Source organism: Kogia breviceps, chromosome 19, assembly GCF_026419965.1.
Source record: "Kogia breviceps isolate mKogBre1 chromosome 19, mKogBre1 haplotype 1, whole genome shotgun sequence".
Classification (NCBI taxonomy): domain Eukaryota; kingdom Metazoa; phylum Chordata; class Mammalia; order Artiodactyla; family Physeteridae; genus Kogia; species Kogia breviceps.
Window position 1 is genome coordinate 25,645,851 of NC_081328.1, and position 25,832 is coordinate 25,671,682.

Below are 25,832 nucleotides of genomic sequence, written 5' to 3' on the forward strand. Positions count from 1 at the left end.
GGGCGTGGCTTAGGGAGAATAGTGGGCGGAGTAACAAGTAGATGGGGGCATTAGAGAAGATGGATGGTTGAGCCTTCTGAGTCTGTAATCAGCGAGAGTTCTAGCATGAATGATTTACACAGTATAACTTCTGTGACTTCCAGCCTCACTGGTGGAGGTGGGAGCTGGCGCAGTTTTGAAAGTTGTAAGGGAGAAAACTGGCAGTTTTGAGAGTGTTACGTACAGTGTTACGTCCTGTTAGAACAGGACAATCCAAGTAAAAAATTGGTAGCTGTCACCTGCGCTCCCGCTAGTTACTTACTAAACAGAAAGCTAAGGGCTTACTATGTGCCAAGCACTGTGCGAAGAGCCCCAGCTCTCCCAGGGTGCCAGGACTGTTGAAACATGCCTAACAAGAAGGATTTATTAGCCCTGCTTGTAATGGCTTACTGCACCCCAGCTTCAATCTCTGCACTTACCACGTGCCATGCTAAATTCATCATCCCCATTTTACAGATGAGGAAAATAGAGGTACATGTTTGATGTCACAAACCCAATGTTGGGGCTGAGATCACTTTGTTTTAACTTCGTCATCGAAGTTGCTTCAATCTAAACCATCAAAGAGAGAATTTCTCTTATTTTGTTACTTCTCTGAGAAACTTGCTCTGGACTGACTTGTTAAAAAGCAGAGTCTTATTTCCTTTTTCAGGGATGAGGACTGAGAGTCTTCATTTCTAATAACTGGTCTAATGTTGATGGTTCCCAGGCCACACTTGGAGTGGCAATGCTGAAACATTTAATAACTTGGATTGTGAAGATTGAGGGAGGGCATGTGGTAAAATGGGAAGAGCAGTTACATGGCATTATGAAGCCTGGGATCAGATTTCTGCCCTCACACATCTAATTATGTCTTCCTGGGCTTGTCTGTTCATCTCTCTGGACCTCAGGTTCCTCATCTGCCACATGGGACAGTTGGATGAGATCTCTAAAGCTTCCCATCCCCTCTGATAGCCTTCATGTGTATGGAAATATCATTGTCTTTTATGAATGCTAGTTGAGGCAGAGCCCTTAAATTAGTTTAGATTTGGAAAGGTAACAAAAGAATATACTTTTAAAAAGTGAAGGTTCCCCCTCCCCATTCCCATTATAGAACATTTGGGAAATACAGAAAAATAAAAAGGAAGAAAAAGAATCATCCATCTCTCACCTCAAAGACACTCTATGTTTGAACATTTTGGCCTGTTTTCTTCCATTATTTTCTATGGAAACAATGGATAACTTTTTTGTACACATAATTTTGATCATTTGGTAGATATATTCTCTATCTAGCTAATTTTTCATTTAACATGACAAAATATCCTTTACATGTTTTTATAAATTTGTATTTAATGGTTGCATAATCTTCCATTCTATGAATACAGTTCACAGTTTATGTAACCTTAACTCCATTGTTGGCTATTTAAGTTGTTTCTAAAATATTAGAAGCAACTGGACCGCCTGCCCCCGCTGTCAGAACACAGAGGTCATCCGGGATCCCCTTCACCGCCCTCCTGTTTGCACTTTCTGTTTCCTAGGTCCTGTGACTTCCCCTTTCTTGGTGAATTCTCTCGTTTTTGTGGAGCACATCCTTCAGTAGCTTTTAGAGCAAGGGTACGTGGGAAGCATATTTTTGAGTCCTTGCATGTCTGCAAATATCTCTATTCCACCCTCCATACCTGATTATCTGCGTGTAGAATTCCAAGTTGGAGATAATTTTCCTTCATGCCATTAAAGAAAGTTCTCCATTTCTGCTTGCTTTTAGTGTTGCTGTAGAGATGTCTGACGTTACCCTTGTTCCTGATCCCTAGAACGCAACTTGTTTTTGCTTTCCTGAAACTTGTAGAATCTTCGCTTTTTCTCCAGTGTTCTGAAATTTCACAAAGATGTGCCTTGGTGTGAGCCTGTTTTCATGTATTTTGCTAGGTTTGCTGGACCCTTTCAGTCTAGAAGCTCATGTCCTTCAGTTCTGGAATTTCTTTGTTGATTTCCTCCTCTCTATTTTCTGTATTCTTTTTGAAACTTCTGTTGTCTGTCTGTACTTTTTTTTTTTTTTTGCGGTACGCGGGCCTCTCACTGTTGTGGCCTCTCCCATTGCGGAGCACAGGCTCCGGACGCGCAGGCTCAGTGGCCACGGCTCACGGGTCCAGCCGCTCCACAGCATGTGGGATCTTCCCGGACTGGGGCACGAACCCGCGTCCCCTGCATCGGCAGGCGGACTCTCAACCACTGCGCCACCAGGGAAGCCCGAAACTTCTGTTATCTGGATGTTGGACCTCCTAGACTGTTCTATTTTATTTTTAATTAATTAATTTATTTATTTAACATCTTTATTGGAGTATAATTGCTTTACAATGTTGTTAGTTTCTACTGTATAACAAAGTGAATCAGCTATATGCATACATATATCCCCATATCCCCTCCCTCTTCTCTCTCTTTTTAAAATAGACTTTATTTTTTAGAGCAGTTTTAGATTCATAGTGAAATGCAGCAGAAGGTACAGAAAAATTATCCACATCCTGCACCAGAGTGGTGCATTTGCTACAATCCGTAAACTTACATTAACACAGCATCATCACCCAAAGTCCATAGTTTGCATTAGAGTTCACTCTTGGTGTTGTACATTCTGTGGGTTTGGACAAATGTATAATGACATGTATCCACTATTATAGTGTCATACAGGATATTACAGTGCCCACAGATCACCTGGGTTCTGCTTATTCCTTTCTCCCCAGACCCTCACCCCTGGTAACCACTGATCCTTTTACTGTCTCCAGAGGTTTGCCTTTTCCAGAATGTCATATCATTGGACTCATACTGTGTGTAGCCTTTTCAGATTGGCTTCTTTCACTTAGGAATGTGCATTTAAGTTTCCTCCATGTCTTTTCATGGTTTGATAGCTCATTTCTTTTTAGTGCTGAATAATATTCCATTGGCTGGATGGACCACAGTTTATTTATCCATTTACCTCTGAAGGACATCTTGGTAGCTTCCAACTTTCGGCAATTATGAGTAAAGCTCCTAGAGACATCTGTGTGCAGGTTTTTGTGTGGACGTAAGTTTACAAATCCTTTGGATAAATGTCCTTTGTTTAAACATTTTTTTCTCAGTTTTTAAAAATTCTCTCATATTTGCTCTAATATTCTAAAAGATTTTCATAGCTTTATATTTGAATCTTTTTATTGAGTTTTTAATTTCTAAGAACTTTTTGGTTGATTTGTTTTCTGAGTCTTACTTTTTTACACCATCCTATTCATGCTTCATGGGAGCAAAATTTTTCTCTCATCTCTCAGAGGATACTGTTAGTTATTTTTTTCCTTCCTCTCCTTGCCTGATCTGTGATTGCCTCAAGTTGCTTTTTCCTGTAGTTTCTTTTGTCTTCATCTTCCGTGTCAGAGGCTTTCTCAGATGTCTGATGATCCTTCCGGTGACTCTTAGGCAACTTAAGATTTGAGAACCACTGCTAGAGTATCTCTTAATCCCTCAAGCTTGTCATCCCAACTGAAATCCCACAGAGAAAAACAACACATATTTCAGTATTTTTTTCTCCAGAAGAATTGGAGCTTTTCTCTTCCAGTTACAGGCATAGCCCTTTTCCTCAATGAAATATGACAGTAGCCTTAGAGGTGGTTTCACGAGTTATTCAGTCCATGCTCCATCCCTCATGTGTTTATTTGTACCATCTTACATTCCTACACCTTTGCCAATGCCGTGGTCATTCCTGTTTAGCCTGGAGAGAAGCCTGGCAATAGCTGTCAGGGACCTGGTGAGACCTTGGCCATCCTTACCTGCTGGGCAGATGTAAGTTGAGGCCAACGTCCTGGCCCAGTGCAGAAATTATAGCCTGCTCGGGGAAGCATGCAGCAGGCCGGAAAGGGCCCTGTCCAAGGCTAAACTGTCTTACCATTGTATTCCTGCTCCAAAGAGGAAGGTGTGTGTTTGTGTAGCAGGACTGAGGACATGTGAAAGGAAACTCAGGGTGTGGGGTGTGGAGACAGAGCAGGGGAAGGCAACTCACACTTAAAAGGGGCCATATTTTATTTTCTAATAAAGACGTATTTTTATTTCAACAGTATATAAAATTATCTTAAGATGTGTTTGGTTGATCTCGATATCATTTGGTCATTAAAAATTTTTTTACAGGCTTTCTAGCATGTGTCTGAGAATGGGGAGGGTATGCAAATATAAAGCAGAGTGATTTCACAGAGAAGGAGGAATAATAATAAAACAGTAATAACAGTAGTTTCCAGGTATTAGTTACTATATCTGTCAAGTACTTTACATACACTTTCTCTTTAAAGTCTCAAAACACCTTAAGATGTAAGTCTTATTATAATTATTATTCTTTTTTAGTAGTGAGTAAACAGTGACTTGGATAGTAAAGAAATGTGCCCAATGTCACACAGCTTCAGTGTGACACAGATAATAAGTTTCAGAGCCAGGATTCAAGCCCAGCTCTATTGATAACTCTGCAGTCCACAATCTGGACCATTATATCACCCAGCCCACACAGCAGATGTTCATTCACTTTTGAATGAAGCATCTGGCAGGACCCTATTATTAACTTAGACCCCAAAGCACCCAGATTTGGACACACCGACCATCCCATTATACCCCCTGTATCAGTTATCTGTTGTCAGAGTAGTGCTGTGTAACAAAGTGCTCCTAGCTCAGTGGCTTGAAATAATCATTTAGTCTTAAAGGTCTGCAGGTTAATGGGAGGCTCTGCTACAGGTGGTGGTAGCTGGAGGTCAGCTGAGTGAGGCTGGGCTGGGCTGTGTGGGTCTGCTGGAGGCTGCACATCTGTGCAGACACTTTCCATGTGAGTTAATTCTGACACCCAGCTTGAAGGATGGCAGCTGTCTGGGGGAAGCTCTTTTTGTAGCAATGGCTGCAAAATGCAAGAGGGTACACCTCACTCTGCAAACGCATTTCCTGCCTCTGTTTGTGTCATGTCTGCTACCATCCCATTGTCCAGAGCAAGTCACGTGGTTGGGCCCAAAGTTAAGGGGCAGGACTGCAAAGTCATATGGTGAAGATTATAGATGTGCAATGGTGATGGTGAAGATCTGGTGTTAATAATTCAATCTACCTAACCCAAACCTAACATCTGCCCACACAGTGTGCCTGTAAATTAACATGTGGGTAGGTACACCTGAGATTTATGGAGGTACTGTTATGAATAGTATACAACAATTATATGTACATGGTAAAAATATAGAGTTTATAGTCTGGTGGGAAAGGGAGCCAAAAAAACTAATAATAAAAAAGAAAACAACTGCAAAAAGGAATGTTACAATTTATTTTATTGACTCTGGGCCTAAAGAATGTGGACACATTATAATTCTCTTGAGACAGATTCAGCAGCTTTCTATAGAAAAAAAAAAAGATTGTTCCCTTGTTTCTGAAGTTTCTTTAACTCACAGAATTTGCAATCACTGTCTTATCCTATTGAAAGAGTATGCAGTGTGATGGTGTTGAGAGCTTGATGGTGTCGGCTTTATCACTGATCTTTAAACATTTAAGAATTTCTTTTTAAAAGAGATGGGAAACCCACATGAATGAAAATATCAGTTATGTCAGGGTGCTGTGATATGGGTGGTAGCACTCTTCCTTTATATATTCTTAAATGTTGTCAAATTGGTAATGTAGCTTTCCCATGTCTCAGTATCTGATGAGGACCTTCAGATCAATTAAAATCCTAGGAAAATAGTCTGAGGCACTGCAGTGCCACCTCTCTCCACTTCCAGTGGATTCCCTGGTAGTCTTGGCAACTTCTGGGATGGTGAATGTTGGTGGCCTGAAGTGTCTTTCCCCTGACCTTGGTTGTCCCAGGTTCTTCTCTCTACTCTGCCACCTTGTGGATTTTTTGGGAATTGTGTCTTCTACTGTGAGCCCTGTTGACCCCCTAATTGATCTGGCTGACACTTTCCCTAGAAAGGAGCATAGGCAGGTAGAAGAGAATTCTCCCCACCAGAGTGACACTCACAATCAGGTTACCTTGCTCTTTCAGTTCTTCTATAGTTCCTCCTTTTGAGATGATATCTCCAGAGCCCACCTGAAAGGCATTTGAATGACCCTGCCAGTATCACACCTGAGGGGCCTCTCCACCTGAGACCTTGAACCAGCATCCCAGGGTGGGATACAGGCTTTCCCCAGTCTCACTTCTCCTGTCCACCCAAGGTTCCCTGGTGGCGCAGTGGTTAAGAATCCGCCTGCCAATGCAGGGGACATGGATTCAATCCCTGGTCTGGGAAGATCCTACATGCCACGGAGCAGCTAAGCCCGTGCGCCACACCTACTGAGCCTGCGCTCTAGGGCCCGTGAGCCACAACTACTGAAGCCCCCGTGCCTTGAGCCTGTGCTCCACAACAAGAGACGCCACCACAATGAGAAGCCTGCGCACCGCAATGAAGAGTAGCCCCAGCTCATCACAACTAGAGAAAGCCTGCGCGCAGCAACAAAGACCCAACACAGCCGAAAATAAATAAATAAATAAATAATTGGAGAATATTAGAAACAATATTAAAAAAAAGTAACATAAGCTTACCTAGAGCTTATGGTCCAGTGGAGGAGACAGATTTTAAAAAGTAAACAAGGACAACATTTACCTATTACGGGGAGTGCTGTGAGGTAGAGTCGTGGTGGTGGGGTGGCAGGGAACCTTCATTAAGTATGCTGGTAAAGACAGGCTGGCTTGAGCAAGAGAAATTACAAATTGAAACCTGAAGACTGAGAAGAATCCAGTCATTAAAAGAAGGAGGAGGGGCTTCCCTGGTGGCGCAGTGGTTGAGAGTCCGCCTGCCGATGCAGGGGACGCGGGTTCATGACCCGGTCCGGGAGGATCCCACATGCCACGGAGCAGCTGGGCCCGTGAGCCGTGGCCGCTGAGCCTGTGCGTCCGGAGCCTGTGCTCCTCAATGGGAGAGGTCACGACAGTGAGAGGCCCGCGTACCGCAAAAAAAAAAAAAAAAAAAAAAAAAAAGAAGGAGGAAGAGCATGTGCTATGATCCTGGGTGGGAAAGAGCTTGTTAACTTGAAAGTAACGAAGTGTAGCTGGATTGGCCTGAGCTGGAGGACTGTGCTGGAGTGGGCTTGGGAAGAACCACAGTCCCAGATAACAGAGAGTCCTGAAGTGCATGGTAGGGATTCTGATTCTGTTCTGAACCCAGTGGGAAGATAAAGATTTGTAAGCAGGGAAGTGATGAGGTCCAATTTATATTTTGTATTTCTGTTTTTTTGTTTTTGTTTTTGCGGTACGTGGGCCTCTCACTGCCGTGGCCTCTCCCGTTGCGGAGCACAGGCTCCGGACGCGCAGGCTCAGCGGCCATGGCTCCCGGGCCCAGCCGCTCCGCGGCACGTGGGATCTTTCCGGACCGGGGCACAAACCCGCGTCCCCTGCATCGGCAGGCGGACTCTCAACCACTGCGCCACCAGGGAAGCCCTGTATTTTTTTTTTAAGAAGACCATTGTTACTGCTGCATGGAGAATGGATTGAAGCAAACAGGGAGGGAAGCTGGGAGACTATTTGGGAGCCTGGTGCAGGAGGCTGGGTGAGAAGTAGCAGTAGCCTAGACTCTGGTAGTGGCAAGAGAGATGGAAGAATCTGGACCTGCACTGTTCAGTGTGGTAGCCACTAGCCACATGTGTTTACTGAGCACTTGAAATGTGCAAGTATAAAATACACACCAGATTTTAAAGACTTGGTACAAAAAAAAGAATGTAAAATATCTGATTAGTACTTTATCTTGATTACATGTTGAAACAATAATATTTTGCGTATTTCATGTTAAATAAAATATAATTTAAAAAATTTACCTGTGTTTTTACTATTAAAAAATGTGGCTACTAGAAAAAGTTAACTTATGTGGTTTGCATCCATGACTCACATTATGATTTTATTGGACAGTGCTGATACAGACAACAGTTAACAAATTAAAAAATACTTTTATACTGAATTTACATTGGATACATTAGAAATTTCTAGCTAGGTATAAATTTTTTTTCTGGTCCATAGGAGATGTTTATTTGATATAACAAAACAATGCAGTTAGTGTTTGTTCCAACCACAAAGAATAAAAGGAATAAAAAACTTGACAATGCACATAAAAAACCAAGATGCTTTGTGTGACAAATGTATATTCCTAAAATAGTGCTCCTAAAATTTCTCAGTTATTGAAAACTGTATGAGAACAGAAGGATGTTAATAGCAACAGAGTACATAAAACCAAACATCTAATTTTGAGCAAATTAACATATGAGGCAACTTTGCTAACAATGCATGATTTCTTTTCCTTGATAACAGTCGGTTCAGACTATTTTTATACCAGCAGAATGGGCAGAACACTTAAGTTTAATATCAGTTACACAACATTAGCATAAACTTTGGCAACCACCGATAGGGGGTTGTTTTCTTTTGAGCTGGCAAAGTAACTATGGAAACATCAGATCATTTCTCTGAACTGAGAATTTTATCCCAATAAATGCCACATACCTTCCACACATATTTTTTATAATATATTTAATAATTATGTAATATATATTGGTGATTTGAATTTTAAAAGACTTCAGCTTATTGAGATTTTAATATCTTTATAAAAATAAACTTAAGTGTGGAGTAAGGCTGCTTACAGTATTATTGACTTATTGCACAAGGCCCTTTTTGGGGCATAATGGGAAGAGCGCCAGGCTTTAAAAACAGAAGAATTTGGCTCGACTTCAGCAAAATGTGTGAACTTGGACATCATTTCACCTCTCTGAACCCCACTTCCTTACTTGTAAAATGAAGATGAACCATGCATCTCATCCCTTATCCCTCATCTTTAATCACACCCCATTTGGTAGGTACTGTTATTTCCTTTGTATAGGAGAGGAAACCGAAGTTCAGAAAGGATAAGTGATTGACCAAAGTTTATGTTGCTCGAAAGAGGGGAAGCCTGGGCATGAACCCTGGTCTATCTGGCTTCAAGGTCAGCTGAAAAAAAAAATTTTTCCCCTCATTAGGCTCCTTGCTAATTTCCCTGCTAATTTCTGAAATTACTGGTGAGGTCAAAATGGATTGGTGAATGGGTTTTGGAAAAATGTCATAAAATATGTACATGTGAGAGGTGATTAATTCTCAGTGAAACAGTAGGAGCATAAACTGAAGCTACAGGTAAACACAAACTACTCCATGATGTATGTATAGACACAGATAAACACAAACTACTCCATGATGTATGTATAGACACAGATAAACACAAACTACTCCATGATGTATGTATAGACATCTATTTAAATGAAATGGTTGTCATGTGTTGTTTTGTCAAATTCAAGCTCCAAAAGTTTTATGACAGAGAGATAATTTCCTTCCTCAGGATGAAAATTTATAGGAATTCAGAGGAAAATATTTTCGTGATCATACTGAAAATTTAGCGTCAGATGCGTTTAGTATCACGCTGTGAGTGCTGTTAGTCAAAGCATAAACAGCCTTTGGGCCGGATGTGGCTTTCTTCAAGAAGGCTGGCTCTTTGACGGGGCGGATTCATTCTGCAACAGGCGGAGACAGGGATCAAGGCAGGATGAAGAGGTTATTTGTGCTTGTGCTGTTTCTCACCTTACTGATTTTCTTCTCAGGTGAGCATTAACTCCCGAAACCTATTTCTGTGCTGACAAAGTAAACTGGTATAAGTCGATTTTATATTTTTAAAGTATTTTTTCAAAACTTCAAGTAATATGTAATGTATAACAATTCAATGCTTCTTTTTTTTTTTCTTCCTAAGAGCAGGCTCCCAGAATTGGTATAATTAGGGATAAATTATTTTTTTAATCTTTAAACATATTGAACACTAATTCTCAAAAATGCTGATAAATCTTCAAGGATACTGTCTTTTAGAGTTTATCTGAGATCATCAGAATTTGATATACTTTCTTTTTTCCTTTTTTTTTTTTTTTTTTTGGCCATGCCGCATGGCTTGTGGGATTTTAGTTCCCCGACCAGGGATTGAACTCAGGCCCACTGCAGTGAAAGCGGGAGTCCTAATCACTGGACCGCCAGAGAAGTCCCTTGATATACTTTTATTATAATAGTATCTTTTAGAATTTGTGTGTGATTATCAAAACTTGACTTACTTTAATTATAATATTTTCTTTGAGGGATCGTGGGTGCTTATCAAGTTTAATCTTATTGTCATGGGGGAATTTTTTAATAACAACTTAAACTTGATTTAGTGTATTGAGGATTTAAAAGAATCCCACCAAAGCAACCCTGAGGGACAATAAACACACTGACCCGCGAACTGAAGAAAATATGTTTAAAGAAACATGTTCATTAAATTAACAGCCACTTTTAGAGGAATGAGCCATGGCGGCAGCAGGTAAATATGCTTCAGTTGTGCAGCTTTTACTCTGAGTTAACCGTATTAGGAACAATTAAAAATTCCCCTCTGAGCCCTCTGGAATGCCACGTCCTTTGGGACAAGTCCCTTTGAAAGAACTTTTGTGCGTTGACCCAAATTGGACTTGCAAATGCTTCGCCTTGGATGGTGAGATGGAGCATGGATGTGTGTGTCTGAGAGTCCCTAATGTCCCTTCCTGACTTTTTCAGGGGCCTCCCCAATTCTGACGGAAAAGCAGGCCAAACAGGTCCTGAGATCCCGGCGCCAGGACAGGCCTAACAAGCCCGGGTTCCCTGATGAGCCCATGTGGGTGAGTTCTGGACTCTGGCTGTTTGAAGGGAGAGGGAGGTCATTTGAATGCTTGTTCATTATGACACCAAATGAGGTGCTGGCCCCAGCCCAGTATGGGTGCTAGATGGAGGTTCTGTGGAGTCCCAGGTGTAAGGTGACCTCACCTTCTTATTCACGCCTTTGCTTCTCGGGAGGTGCCAGCTCTGCTCCCCTACTGTTCGAACAGTATTTAAAGTGGAAACAGTGGGGCCGATGGTGGGAGTCCAGAATCCCACGTGGGCGGCTGGGTGGCTCCCCTGAACGAGATGCTAGGGAGCTGTGCCCTGAGGCTGGTGCCAACCCCATCTTCTCCCTCTTCCCTTGGGTGCCGGGCAAGCTGGACCAGCATCCCCGGCTAGTGATGCTGTCTGGGTAGGCAGAATCTCTGCCCCTGCTGCCACCAGGTTCCACCCTCGCCTTGTGCCTCTGATTTTGGTCTTTGGCCTCAGCTCTGCCCTGTAGGTTTGTGGCATCCACCTGGTCTTTCTGAACCAGAGTACCCTCCGCTGCCTTCATTCTGTGACTTGTGGTGGGTGCTACTAGACCCTGCCACCCTGGCCTCAGGCCATTTCAGGCCTGGCTTGTCTCTCCCTCCCATGACGGAAGTGCTGACATTCCTGGTATTTTTACCCCACTCAGGTGAAGGTAAGTGGCCGGGACCCAGGCAGAGTCAGCATGTCTGTGAAGCCGTGTCTGTGGTCAAGGCTGGTCTCCCACCTGTGCCCACATCAGCCGGGCCGCATGCTCACCCTCTGTTCACTGCATCTCTGTGTTGAGGCCCAGAGGATCTGGAGCAGCACTGGCCTTTGCTCCCTGCAGAAATCATGTGGGTAGTTGGATTAGTTCATTTAAAAGTCTCTCAGGGGGCTTCCCTGGTGGCGCAGTGGTTGAGAGTCTGCCTGCCGATGCAGGGGACGCGGGTTCGTGCCCCGGTCCAGGAAGATCCCACATGCCGCGGAGCGGCTGGGCCCGTGAGCCATGGCCGCTGAGCCTGTGCGTCCAGAGCCTGTGCTCTGCAGCGGGAGAGGCCACAGCAGTGAGAGGCCCGCGTACCGCAAAAAAAAAAAAAGTCTCTCAGTATGACGCTGGGTCGCACAGTGGTGAAGAGTACTGGCTGTGGGCAGACTGTCCCGGTTTGAATCTCCTCATTTTCAAACTATATAACTTTGAAGAAGTCTCCTCACATTTCTGTACCTCAGTACTCTCGACTATGAAAAGGGGGTAAACAATAGTATTACTTATATTTCTATAATATTATTATTATAAGAGCATGAAACAACTACTTTATGAGAATAAAAGTAATTCACAGTAAGGCACTTAAAATAGTACTCAGGGCTTCCCTGGTGGCGCAGTGGTTGAGAATCCGCCTGCCGATGCAGGGGACACGGGTTCGTGCCCCGGTCTGGGAGGATCCCACGTGCCGCGGAGCGGCTGGGCCCGTGAGCCATGGCCGCTGAGCCTGCGCGTCCGGAGCCTGTGCTCCGCAAGGGAGAGGCCACAACAGTGAGGCCCGCATACCACAAAAAAAAAAAAAAAAAAAAAAAAAAAAAAAAAAAAAAAAAAAAAAAAATAAAATAGTACTCAGCAAGCAGTAACAACTCCTTTGAGTATTAAGTACCGGGGACGGGGGAGGGGGGCCGAGGCTGCAGACAGTCACCTGGGTTTCTGCTCAGAGTTGGTGGTAGACACAGAAGAATCAGCAAATCACTGTGTCACAGAATGGCTTAGAAACGAGCAAGCGATTCAGGCTGTTAAGGGTGGATGTGGCTTTGTTCTCCTTGATAGGAGAAGTCAGAGGTGGCTGGAATCTCCACACACAGGTGGAAGGGGTCTGGGAGGTGGGCCGGCGCAAGATCAGCAAGGCTTCGGGTACGTTGGACTTTACCTTGGGTTCAGTAGAGGACAATCAAAGGATGTCTCGAATGGGGGGGTGCACAGTCGGGTTTTAGACAGATGGTTTGAGATGCATTTAGAAGAGGCCCCAGATTGAAGTCTGAGCACACCAGGGCTCAGAGGTGGGCAGAGACAGAGGATCCCGAGGGGATGAGAAGGGATGTGAGGGGATACTGGGGGAAACCAAGCCTCCAGCACCGGGGATGAGGGTTGGGAAGGGGTGGGGTGGATGGTGAGGGAGCCAATGGGGAGCAGGACGCCTGGCTCGAGGGTCCCTGGGGAGCTCCAACTGCCTCTTTGCTCTTTTGGGGTGATGTCTGGAGGGGCTGTTCCAGAGGCTCTTCCTCGGGGTCCTGGAGGCTGGTTCAAGAGACTCTGAAGCGTCAAGGCCCCTCCAGGTGCTCAGCAGACAGGCTCCGCTCAGCTCCAGAGTTGGCTGGGTGTTTTCTCTGCCAGCATCTGACCTTGGCTGCCCTGAGCTCTGGTTGTGGAAGGGTGGCCTGGGCAGGGACTGGAGGTGGTTTAGGCATCAGGCAGCATGTGGGTGTGGGTGTTACGGCTCTGCTTCCGCCCCCAGCTTCCTTCCTTCCCCCATGCCAGCTACACACCGTGCTACACTTTATCCCCCAATGCTGCCTGGTGTGGTTCTTCCCTGCCCAGAACTTCCAAGAGCTCCTTCTCTGACCATTTCCCTCTTCCTGGCTCCTGGTCATCACCTGCCTTCATCTGTGACAACCCTCTGCTTGCCTCTGGCGTTGCTACTTTACTGAATATCTGGCTTTTTGGGTTTTGTTGGTTTTAGTCATCTTTTATAGGCTTGACCACCACTGACTCATCTTCGCTGCCTTGAACCTGCCTGATCTAGTTTCTGTGATTCTCTCTAGACTCACCCACCATTTCCCACCCATCCCGTGTATGGTACAGTCCTGTGTGTCCATCACAAAGACACTGACCTGTGTCCAGAATCCTCAGCCACTCAGTCAAGTTTGGAAAAATGCCTGTGTGACCTACAGTTGAAATGTGAACATAAATATGCAATAAGTTATTTGGCGGCTAGTCTGTACCTATAGTTCTCATCCAGATTTTGCTCCCCTGCCCCAGGGACATCTGGCAATGTCTGGAGACATTTTTCGTTGTCACAACTGGTGGGAGGAGGGTTTGCTATTGGCATCGAATGGGTTAAGGCCAGGGATGCTGCTAAACATCCTACAATACACAGGGCAGCTCCCACAGCAAAAATGATCTGACCTGAAATGTAATAGTGCGGGGAGTGAGGAACACTGTCTATGATGATGGACAGCCTCTTTCTCTTTTACTGTGTGTGTCACTCTGCATGTCTCTCGCACTGTCATACATCTACCCACACGCAGTACTGACTGAACCAACACATAGTTTCTGGAATCACATTTTTCTTAGGAGCATGTTTCTTAACCTTGGCCACATGCTGGAACCAAATGGGGAGGTTAAAAATCTGATGCCTGGGTCCCCCTCACAGAGGGGTGCCCTGCGGTGTGGCCTAGGCATTGAGGAGGGGGTGAGAGCCCCCTAGGTGGCATCAATGTGCAACCGAAGCTGAGAACCAGTGGGCCAAGCCTTCTGGGGGAGACCTGCCATGGGTAACAGCAGCTCCCGTGGTCCGGTTGGGAATGCATTTAGCTGAGTGTGGAACTGAGGGTCTGGAGAGTAGATGGGATAGTTGTTCAGATGCAGGTCAGAGAGAGAGAGTGAGAGGGTCAGGTGGTCAATCAGAAAGCACTCCTTGCTGACCAAGATGGGCACTTAATTATACTTTACCTCGACTGTGCCCTGCCAAGCACCAGGCACTGAGGACATAGACTAGACATTCTTCGTTCGTTTGAGATGCTTGTGTCCACTGCATGGTGACGGATGAGCCAGAGCATTCCAGCCTGTTTCCAGTTCTCTAACACGGTTATCTGGCACACGGGGTCTGAGGAGAGGGCCTTCAAGCTCCAACCGGAAGGAGGAGAGAGGCTGGTCAGGCTTGTTGGAGGAGGCGCCACCGAGCTGAGGCTTGAAGGATGCGGAGTTTGCAGGCAGTGCAGCGGTGGGCGAGGTGGGAAGAGAGTTTCCCCTCCGTGTGATTCCAGGAGGTGTTCTGCACAAACTGGTGGTGGACTTTGGGCTTTAGAATGAGGATGAGTCCTTTCCTTTTTTTTCCTTACAGAGAAAACCCAGTTTTCTCTGTAAAATGCAGAGTTTGGCCCAGAGTCTGACTAGAAGGTTCATCCCAGGTCTCACATAGAATATGAGGGTCTGGATAGAGCTTCAGGATGACCAGATTCTTGGTGCCAGTCAGCAGCTGGGAGGAAGAGCCCTGGCAGCCGGCTGTGGACTTGGTGAGGGCCAGAGGGGTTTATCTGGAGGCCCTGGAGGCGCTTCTGTAGGCGTCTTTCTCAAACACCAGGGCCTCCCCTCCTCCTGCTGCCATGCGCCTGGCCTCCTGCGCTTGCTGTCTGACCTGGTTCCCCCTTGTGGCTTGTTGTTGACTTTTCCTTTTAAGGGATTTACTGAGAGCAAGATGAATAATACGAATCACCTGTTATATAAAAAGAAGCAACTCACCCCCTTTTAAAAAAATTACAGTATTTTTTATTGAAGTACAGTTGATTTACAGTGTTGTGTTAATTGCTGCTGTACAGCAAAGTGACTCATTTATATATATATAACTCATTTATATATATATATGTATATATATTCTTTTTCATATTCTTTTCCATTATGGTTTATCACAGGATATTGAATGTAGTTCCCTGTGCTCTAGAGTAGGACCCTGTTTCGATTCGCCCCTTTTATCTGAGCGGCTGACAGATGTCCCAGCCGTCCCAGCCTGCATCACTGCTGAACGAAGCGTTGGATGCAGTGACCCCACGTTTGTCAGCAGGTCACCAGGAGGCCATGAGGTGGGACCTCTGGCCAAGGGAACCACCCTTCCCTGGTCTTTACCTCTTGCCGAGACCACCTTCTGCTCTCCTTCTTTCTTTGTGCAAACGATCTGCTTACATATCCCTTTGCTAGAGATGGACACACCGTCCTGTGTGTTCAGGATGGTACATATTGCGTGTATGTGTGGACTGTGTGTGAGTGTGTCTGAAGGTTTGTGTATGACTGTGCGTGTATGAGGATATATATGTATGTGAGGGGGTGTGTGCGAGGATATGTATGTGTGTATGACTGTACATGTGTGAGGGTGTGTGTGTGTGTGTATGTGAGCATTTGTGTATGGGTGTGTGTATGACTGTGTATGCAGGTGTGTTTTGGAAAAGGCCTTGCAGGATAATTTTTTCAGAAGCTCTGGATTCCAGTTTCCTCTCTTTTGACCTTCACTTGAGTGTCTTGGATTTATGGGGTGATGGGTGATGGGCACAGAAGGTCCTCTCGGGGCCAGGTTGGAAGGACCTGGCTGTCATAGTGGTGTGGACTTCCGTTCTGTACTCAGTGGGAGCCACCAAGGGATTTGAAGTGGGGGAATGATGTGATTAGGGCTGGTGTGCAGGAGCCGTTTAGAGGCTCAGGACACAGCCTCTTCAACGCTGGCCTTCAGTTACCATTATACATGGGACATGGGAAATTACATTTTTGGACATGTTATTGTACCTTCTTCCCATGGCAGCCTGGAGACAGACAGGGGGGCTGGGACGGATGAGCAGAGGTAGTGATCTCTGGGAACGCATGTGCCCTCGGGAGCTGAGCTTTGAGACTCATGTACTCACCACTAACTCAAAATTACCGAGAGATGACCGGGTGGGTTATTTCATTTCGCTTCTCCCCTCTGAGGGACTGAGCGAAAGAAAACCCTTTCAGAGAGGGGAGAGGCCATTGACGAGAGTAAATGGATGGTGCTTTGGGGAGGTATTAAGAATTCAAAATGAAAGCACATATGAAGATTCGCAGTAGTCTCTCTTCAGGAGTATCTGTAAAACAATGTTATATTCTTGACACTTGGCTTTAATATTGGCAGATGTTGGCTTCTGTGGGATGATAGGTGTTTCGGAAACAGGTTCAGACAAGCTGTGCCCACACATGCAAGGGGCTGGACCGTTTTGACAGCTTGTATCCTGCCTATTCATGGCAACAACCGTTCTCTTTTGACTGTGTGGTGGATAACGCATTGAAAAGATCACTGGTGTGCCCTGCATTGTGGGGAGGGCTGGCTTCCACCCCAGAGGAGTGGGAACACCTTGCTGGCAGCCTTGATGGAGAAAGGTAGGGCCTCAGTGAGGATGGGCGGGGAGAGGAAGAGGAGACCTGGCTCTGGGGAAGAAAGCAGGAGGGGTTCTGAGTGCATATGGAGGCAGCCGGGGAGGAAGAGGATGAAAGGCCCAGAGCTGGGGGATGTGAGCAAGGGTCAGAGAGAGGGGGCAGGTGGGGAGGTAGAGAGGGCCTAGACCTGACAGAGTCCCTGTGGCAGGAAATAGCTAACACATTTATTTTATGGCAACGCCTTGACATTGAGTTAGGACTTGTTCTCAGCTCTGTGCTGTGATTACCCTCTGAGGCCTCCAAACCGTAGGAAAAATCTGCTATGCACAGCAACCTTGTGTTAGTGGTTCTTTGGGGGAATGACAGATGGCAGGTATGTGCTAAAGGGGGCTGACGAAAGAGGGAGGTAGTTGCTCAGATCTGGATGCTGCAGTGATGGAAAAACATGAGTCCCAGATCTTCAGAGATTTTAGGGAATTGGGTTCTAGATGTCACAGGAGTGGGATGGGCACTCCAGGAAGCCTGGGATTCATGTGGGGACACCATCTGGAGACATCTGGGTTTCAGCTGAATTCATTTACTACTCTGTGACGTAGGACTTCAGCTTGTGAAGACATCATGTTAGAAGAGCTTGTAACAAAGCCTCAAGATCCTAATGGAAGAAAAACAATCTGAGAATCTGATGAAGACAGGGCTGTGTGAAAAGAAGGGCTGGGCTTGTGGTTAGAGGGAAGAAGCTAGAAAAAAGAATCCTGAGCTTTCCCTGGAATGTGTCCTCAGTCATGACTGTGCTTCTGTTGATTTTCAGGGATTAGGGCTGAACACTTGCAAATCAAAAACTGGCCCAGAGCCTCAGGCTCCTCCCCACACCTGAAGGCGGATCTGGGCCACAAGGCTGGGTGACCGAGGTGCACATTTAAGTTTAAGAAGTGCTGTCCTAGAGAAGCGGCTCTTAGCCTCTGCTCCCGGCATCCTGGGGACTGGGAACCAGCCTGCGTTTGTTTTGTTCTGACACAAGGATCCCTCTTCCTTCCTCTGGGCACTCTGCTCATGTGGATTCCTGTTTTCCAGGACCCCTGGCTCCTGGTTTCTCCTTCTGCTTTGTGGGTTTTGCTGCTCAGTTTCCTTTGCTGGGTTCTTAGCCCTTGACTGTCCTTTAAATGTCAGAGCATCCCAGGGCTGTGCTCTCTGCCTTTTCTAGCCCCCCCGGCTTAAATATCACCTCTATGCTGATGGCCACACACTCCTATCTCTAGCCTGGACTCTGTCTGTGAGCTCTCACACAACTGTCCACTTGGCTGTTTGCACTGGAACATTTAACCAGCACCTCGGACTTAACAGCCTCAAGAGGGATTCCAGATTGTTGCCTTACACCAGCCCTGCCCTTGTCTTCCACGTTGGGGTAAGGGGGGCCACCTCCTCCTAGTTGCATGGGACCCCAGTCCAGAATCTGACCACTTCTTGGCCTCCCCTGCCACCACCCGAGTCCCTAGTGTGGACTGAGCAATACTCTTACCCTGCCTCCCTCTCTTCCTCTCTAGATCCCTCTGCAGCTGTTCTCAGCAGAGCAGCAATAGTCTGTTCTTTTTTTTTTTTTAATATATATATTTTAAATTAATTAATTAATTAATTAATTTTGGCTGTGGTGGGTCTTTGGTTCTGTGCGAGGGCTTTCTCCAGTTGCAGCGAGCGGGAGCCACTCTTCATCGCGGTGCGCGGGCCCCTCACTATCACGGTCTCTCTTGTTGCGGAGCACAGGCTCCAGACGCGCAGGCTCAGTAGTTGTGGCTCACGGGCCTAGTTGCTCTGCGGCATGTGGGACCTTCCCGGACCAGGGCATGAACGCGTGTCCCCTGCATTGGCAGGCAGACTCTCAACCACTGCGCCACCAGGGAAGCCCAATGGTCAGTTCTTAAAAACGTAAACCGATCCCATCTTTCTCCTGCTCAAAATCTTCCAGTGACCTCCTGCCTTACTCCAAAAAAAATCCATGCTCCTATAGTGGCTTGCGAGGCCCTAGAGGTCTGTCCTCTCCCTCTGCTCCCTCCTTGGCCTCTACCTGCATCTCATCCCTGCCCCCTACCCCTGTCGCCATTCCAGCCATGCTGGCCTCCTCATTGCGCCTTGAATGTGTCAGACTTGCTTGTCCCTTCATTGATGTAGTTCAGCCTATGTGGAAAGCAGTGTTGCGTTTATTCTGTACCTTGCTTTCTTTCACTCAATAATATGTCTTGTTCTAGCTCATTTTAAATTGAAGCATAGGGTAAATGTATGATGCTATGGTCTGAATGTTTGTGTCCCCCCCGACCCCAAATTCATATGTTGAAATCTTAACTCGCAAGTGATGGTATTAAGGGATGGGGCCTTTGAGAGGCACTTAGGTCATGAGGTCTCTGCTCTCGTGGATTGTAAATGGGATTAGCACCCTTATAAAAGAGGCCCCCCAAAGCTCCCTAGTCCCACCAGCCACGTGAAGATATAACGAGAAGTCTGTGACCTGAAGGAGAGCCCTCACCCACCCGTACTGGTACCCTGATCTCGGACTTCCACCTCCTGAGCTGTGAGAAATAAATTTCTGCTGTTTATAAGCTGCCCAGTTTGTGGTATTTCAGGTTATAGCAGCCTGAATGTACTGAGACATATTACAACTTATTTATTTAGCCCTTCCTGGAACAATGGCCATTTTACTTATTTCCAGTGATGAAGATCCTTGTACACATGTGTGTTTTGCCAAGTTCAGTGATAAGAAATGAAATTTCTGAGTCAGAGGGTTTACGTACTTCCAGTTGAAATGGGTACTGCCAAATTGCCAAACTGACTTACCAACTCCCACCAGTAGTGTGTATAAGAATACCTAGATCCCTGTACTCTTGTCAACACTTGATATTATGAAAGTTTTGTGTGTACAACTTTCGAAATGGAAAGAAATCCTATCTACTCTTCTATCTGCATATGTATATGGAGACATGTTGCCAAACAATAATGACATTATTTTCTCCATGATAAAATTTGGGACAAATTTATACTTTTTATTTTCATGCTTTTTGCTGTTACTTAGTATATTAGTTTCTTAAGGCTGCCATGACAAAGTACCACAAACTGGATTGCTTGAAACAATAGAAACCTATTTATTTATCTATCTATTAATTAATTAATTAATTAATTAATTTTTAATGGTTGTGTGGGCAGTGTGTGGGATCTTAGTTTCCCCACCAGGTATCGAAGCTGCACCCGCTTCAGTGGAAGTGCAGAGTCTTAACTACTGGACCGCCAAGGAGGTCCAACAATAGAAATTTATTCTCTCACCGTTTAGGAGGCTAGAAGTTTGAAATCAAGGAGCTGGCAAGGTTGATTCCTTCTGGGAGCTTGGAGGGAGAATCTGTCCCATGCTTCTCTCCTAGCTTCTGGTGGTTGCTGGCAATCTTTGGCATTTCTTGGCTTGTAGCTATATTACTCCAATCTCTGCATCTGTCTTTACATGGCCTTCTTCCCTGTATGTCCCTGTGTCCAAATTTGCTTCTTCTAAGGATGCTAGTCTTTGGATTTAGGGCCTACCCTACTCCAGTATGACCTTGTTTCCAAATAAGACCACATTCACAGCATTCAGGTGGACATGAAATTTTGGGGGACATTATTCAATTCAGGACATTCAGTTTTTTATTTTTAATAAATGTATGTGTAGTTTTCACCAGAAACAACACAGGAGAGGGTTTAAGAGTGGGGCAGCAAAGTGTTGAGTCTGAATCCCAGCTCACCACTTACTGGCTATCACATCCTGCCCAGGTTGCTTAAACTCCGTAAGTCTCAGTTTTCTTATCTATAAAATGGGATATGATAATCAAACCTACCTCAGAGACTTAATGTGAGAGAAAGCATGCAAAGCACAGTGCCTGGGTGATGACATTGGCTCTCATTCTTCTTGTTTTTTACAAAGCAGCAGCTGAATAAATACTTTTTAAAATATAACAAAACAAAAACCTCTTTGGCTCCTCACTGCTTATAAGATAAGGGCCAAGTATCTTGGCCTGGGAGACAGACCAGCCCTAGGCCACCATTGGTGTCCCATTTCCTGCCACTCATCCAAGGCCATTTATGCTCCAACCACCTGGAACTTCTCATTGTTTTTCAAAATAAACCATCCTGCCCTGGTCTCAGCATCCTTTCACAAATGATTCCCTTTGCCTGCAGAGCTATTCTCCATTATTTATGCCTCGTACCCTCCTCATCATTCTCAGTGTCACTTTTTCTGTCTCCCCTGAGTTGATCCTACCCTCCTAGTACTCACTCACAAAACAATACTATATATAGGTACATCTATATGTATGTAAATTTCTAGAAAAAGTCTAGAAATATGATCAGTTGACTCTTAATTGTGTCATCTCATTCAGGAGGTTAAGATTGCAGGTACTGATCTAGGGAACTTTATATTTGATGTTTAAATTTTAAACAGTAACAATATGTTCATGTGTTACTTGTGTAATTACAAATAAACATTTAAGCCATTCATATTTATTATACAAAACTTGGAAACCAAGAAAGTGTCAAAAGAAGAAAAAAAATCAGATGTAGTCTTAACTCCCGCTACCCAAAAGACAGCATTGCCATTTTTGATGTATTTCTTTTTAGTCTTTTGTGTGTGTATTTTTTTTTTTTTTTTCAGTACTCAGACCTCTCACTGTTGTGGCCTCTCCTGCTGCGGAGCACAGGCTCCGGACGCGCAGGCTCAGCGGCCACGGCTCACAGGCCCAGCCGCTACGCGGCATGCGGTATCCTCCTGGACCGGGACACGAACCCGTGCCCCCAGCATCGGCAAGCAGACTCCCAACCACTGCGCCACCAGGGAAGCCCTGTGTGTGTATTTTTAAAACGTATAATCACACTATACAATTTTGTATCCTGGTTTTTCTCTTAGTATTATAACGTACACATTTCCTCATATTATTAGAAACTCTTTATAATGATAGTGAATTACCCTCTTTTGTTAGTTAGATCATTTCCACTATTTTTTTAAATTTAATTTTTATTTTATGTTGGGGTATATTTGATTTACAATGTTGTGTTAGTTTCAGGTGTATAGCAAAGTGATTCAGTTATACATATATCCATTCTTTTTCAGATTCTTTTCCCATATAGGTTATTACAGAAGAGTAGAGTTCCCTGTGCTATACAGTAGGTCCTTGTTGGTTATCTATTTTATATATAGTAGTGTGTATATGTTAATTCCAAACTCCTAATTTATCCTTCCCCCTGCCTTTCCCCTTTGGTAACCATAAGTTTATTTTCAAAGTCTGTGAGTCTGTTTCTGTTTTGTAAATAAATTCATTTGTATCATCTTATGAGATTCCACATATAAGTGATATCATATAATATTTGTCTTTGACTTACTTCACTTAGTATGATAATCTCTAGGTCCATCCATGTTGCTGCAAATGACATTATTTCATTCTTTTTTTATGGCTGAGTAATATTCCATTGTATATATGTACCACATCTTTATCCATTCCTCTGTCGATGGACATTTAGGTTGCTTCCATGTCTTGGCTATTGTAAATGGTGCTGCAATGAACATTGGGGTGCATGTATCTTTTCGACTTATGGTTTTCACCAGAAATATTGCCCAGGAGTGGGATTGCTGGGTCATATGGTAGCTCTATTTTTAATTTTTTAAGGAACTTCCATACTGTGCTCCATAGTGGTTGTACCAATTTACATTCCAACTTACGATGTAGGAAGGTTCCCTTTCCCACTATTTTTTCTATTATAAACAACACTCTAAAATTTTGTTCTTAAAGTGCTTTTAATATTTTGAATTATTTGCTAAGGATATGTTCCCGGAAAATAAATTATTGGATCCAAGGATATGAATACAGTATTTTTAAACCTTTTAGTATATATTACCACATTGCTTTCTAAAAGTTTTTAAAATAATTTATGTCTTGTCATCCAAGAGAATGTTCCAGTAGAGGTTTTAAGGTAAAGATAATGGGAGCATGATATGATATCTTAAATTGGATAGGAGTTGGCCATTTCTGGGGCAGAGTGGATGCAGTAAGGGAGGTTTAGGGATGTGTGGGTGTCTGTGTGGACACCTTGGTGCCACTCATTGGCATTAGAAACCTAGGAGAAGAAGCAGGCTATCTGGAATGATGGTGTGTTTGAAGTTCTTCTCTGACAGCACCTGCCTTTGTACTTGTTTCTTCTGCTCTTATCTACCTGGTTAACTCTTACTCATTTGTAGAGATTCACGTGAAATTATACCTGTTTTGAGAGGCCTTCCTGATGCCCCTACCCTCCCACCATGAATTAGAGCATCCCTCTGGCCTAGCACTCACAGGACAAAATTGCTATTTCTGACTTAAAAAAAAAAAATCTATCTCTCGTACTAGACTGCTCTAAACTGCTTCAGCAGATGGACTGTTTGTTTCACTTCTGGGTCCCCAGCACCAAGCACAGAATTTGACATTTACTAAATGCTCATTATACTTGTTTCCATTCCGTTCTTTGCTTCTCTCCAGGGGAGAAATTTTGTAGGACATTACTCTACCATAGAACCTGGAGGTTATTTCAAAGAAATCTTCTATTGCCTCGCTTAAATTCATTAAATTTCTCTTAGTCGTCCCAAATTTTAGGGAAAAAATTATTGCCAACTGCTGGGGTGAACCATGGAAATTCTCTAAAAAAGATGACATCCGAGCTAAAATTATGTCCTTTGTGATTGTATTCGTAAGCACTTGTGTGCCCTGGGAATATGCTTTCCATTTTGGCCTGTGTTCCTTTAAGGAATGTTCTTGTGGGGCAAGTATAAATCATATTAGCTTTACTGTAAATAGTCTTTGTAAAATATGCTTTCATATTTAGCCCCTTGACAAACGTATGTAGTAACTCCATTACCCTTTTGTTCCCTGTGATCTCCAAGACCAGTTCAGAGCAACTGAGATACAAATTGTGCACATCACTGATTTGCCTTCTTTTAGGGCTAAGCCTTCTAAGTGGCCCAGAGCAGTTAAGTTCTGAGCCACTCTTCTGCCTATATGATTATCTTGCTTTTACTAATGAGCAAAATAATTTATCCAAATATCGATGGACCTTTAATTTCATGAAGATGTCACGGGAAGGATTTTGCCTTCTCGGAAAAAGATCCCACCTTGATAGATTAACTGTCTACTTTATGATTCTCAGCTTGGATCGGGTTCCAGTGGGTATTTAATTTCATTATCACACCTCTCCTGTGCCATCATAAAGGACCCCCTCCAATTTCTGCTCTAAATCTTGAGAAATTATTTACTTAAATCATTCCAGTTGGCATTGGACACGAAATGCAGATATTAGTTTTTGTTTTGCTTTAATTTTTTTCCCCTTGAAAAAAGGAATCTAAAAAACAATGAAACTTATTTTTCATCTACCCCTTCTTTCTTGATCCAGGAACATTTGAGATTATCATTAATGCTGGGTCATTTCTAACTTAGCCAACACAATTGTTGAATTTGTGGTTTTCAGCAGATTTGCAGTTGGGCTTTTCATCTTTGACTAATGATTGCTTTTAGGCCTTTGTGGCGTATTCATTTCCCTAACATTTTAAATAAATAGTGAAATGTCATGGAAACCAGAGCTTGTTTCTTTCTCTCTCTATGTGTGTCTGTTTTGGTTGTTTTTATTCAACAGTGATTTCAGCCTCTATTTAGGAGTGTGAAATACATATTACTCTTTGATGCTTTTTATGTACATTTGGCCTGGGCCATTATAATGAGCAGATTGACGCAGATGCCCAGGAGCCTCCCAAGGAGGATTTAGTAAGATTATGGAGAAAGAAGAGTCATTTCATTTATTCATCACTTGTTTGTACATTTCTCCTGTGAGTTTTATTGAGGCACTACTATATGCCAAGCACTAAACCGTATACTAGGTGTTCCTTGGACACTCTCATCAAAAAGCCAGTTGGGTATTTGGCTGAGATGGACAGGGATTAAATGAATAAGGATGCCAATTAACATATAATTATAAGTGGTGTATAAATGCTGTATATAAGTGTTGACATTCTTTCTTATCACCACCAATCTCATTGGAAAAGTCTTTAACTATTGGGAAGCTCTCAGGTTCATGATCACAAATATAAGTTTTCCAGAGTTCTAATTTCCCCTTGAAAGCTCAAATTTTATCATTTTATAACAAGCACTGACAGTTTTCCTGGAAGTGATAAGCTCACTTCATTCGCTTTGGGGAAGATGTCTGCCAAACACACGCATAAAACACACCTAGTTCAACTCTTGACACCAACAGTCCCCCAGGTGCTTTTCCTTGAGAAAATCATTGTACTTTGTCGTGCGGCAGAAGTGCTGCCTGCATGCTTCCTGTTGGTCATTTTCTACGGCTTCACCAGGGCGTGCTTCAGTGAAACTGGCATTTTGAGAATGTTTTATGTGTATTTATTTATTTTAACTGCGACTGTGTGATGAAGGATATGTCGACCACTAGGACAGTTGGGTGCTACTGCCTTGACTCCTGCCGAGGCGTCAGTTTTACCCACCAATGCACACAGTGAGAAGGCAAATGTCTCAGTATTACTCGAAAAATAGTTTTGACATCATGGACCCCCAAGGGGAGCACAGACCATGCTTTGAGGACCACACCTTTTTTTTCATTCAACATTTATTGAAAGCTTCCTGTGGACCAGTTCCTGGGAGAGATGCTCCATCTACAACCTCAAGGTATGCTCACATCTTCCATATCTAATAGTAACCAAAATTAACTGAGGAGGGCTTAATAAAGGGACTTTTTACAAAGGTGTGGCAGGATGAAGGTGAACTAACAAGAAATGATAAAGGATGCAGGGCTAAGACTCCTGAGGCATGAGGGCGGAAGGGAAGAGTGTGGTTCCCAGACCCGGAATGGCAGCCCCCTAGGAGCTGGGTCTTCAGGGGAGGGATGCAGCCAACCTGCCGAGACTCCTCGGGGAGGTTGCAGGGGAGTACATATCCTCACCTCTCCCCTCCTACCTCT

At 44.2% G+C, this 25,832-nt stretch overlaps 1 protein-coding gene across 1 annotated transcript in view; it reads left to right on the forward strand.

Annotated features, from left to right (window-relative positions):
- The window catches only part of C19H17orf67 (chromosome 19 C17orf67 homolog), a 35,002-nt gene that overhangs the window by 504 nt on the left and 8,666 nt on the right, over positions 1-25,832 (forward strand). The window contains exon 3 of the mRNA XM_067021530.1: positions 10,601-10,701. Within this exon, the coding sequence (XP_066877631.1) occupies positions 10,601-10,701 (101 nt within the window). The remainder of the gene's footprint in view (positions 1-10,600; positions 10,702-25,832) is intronic.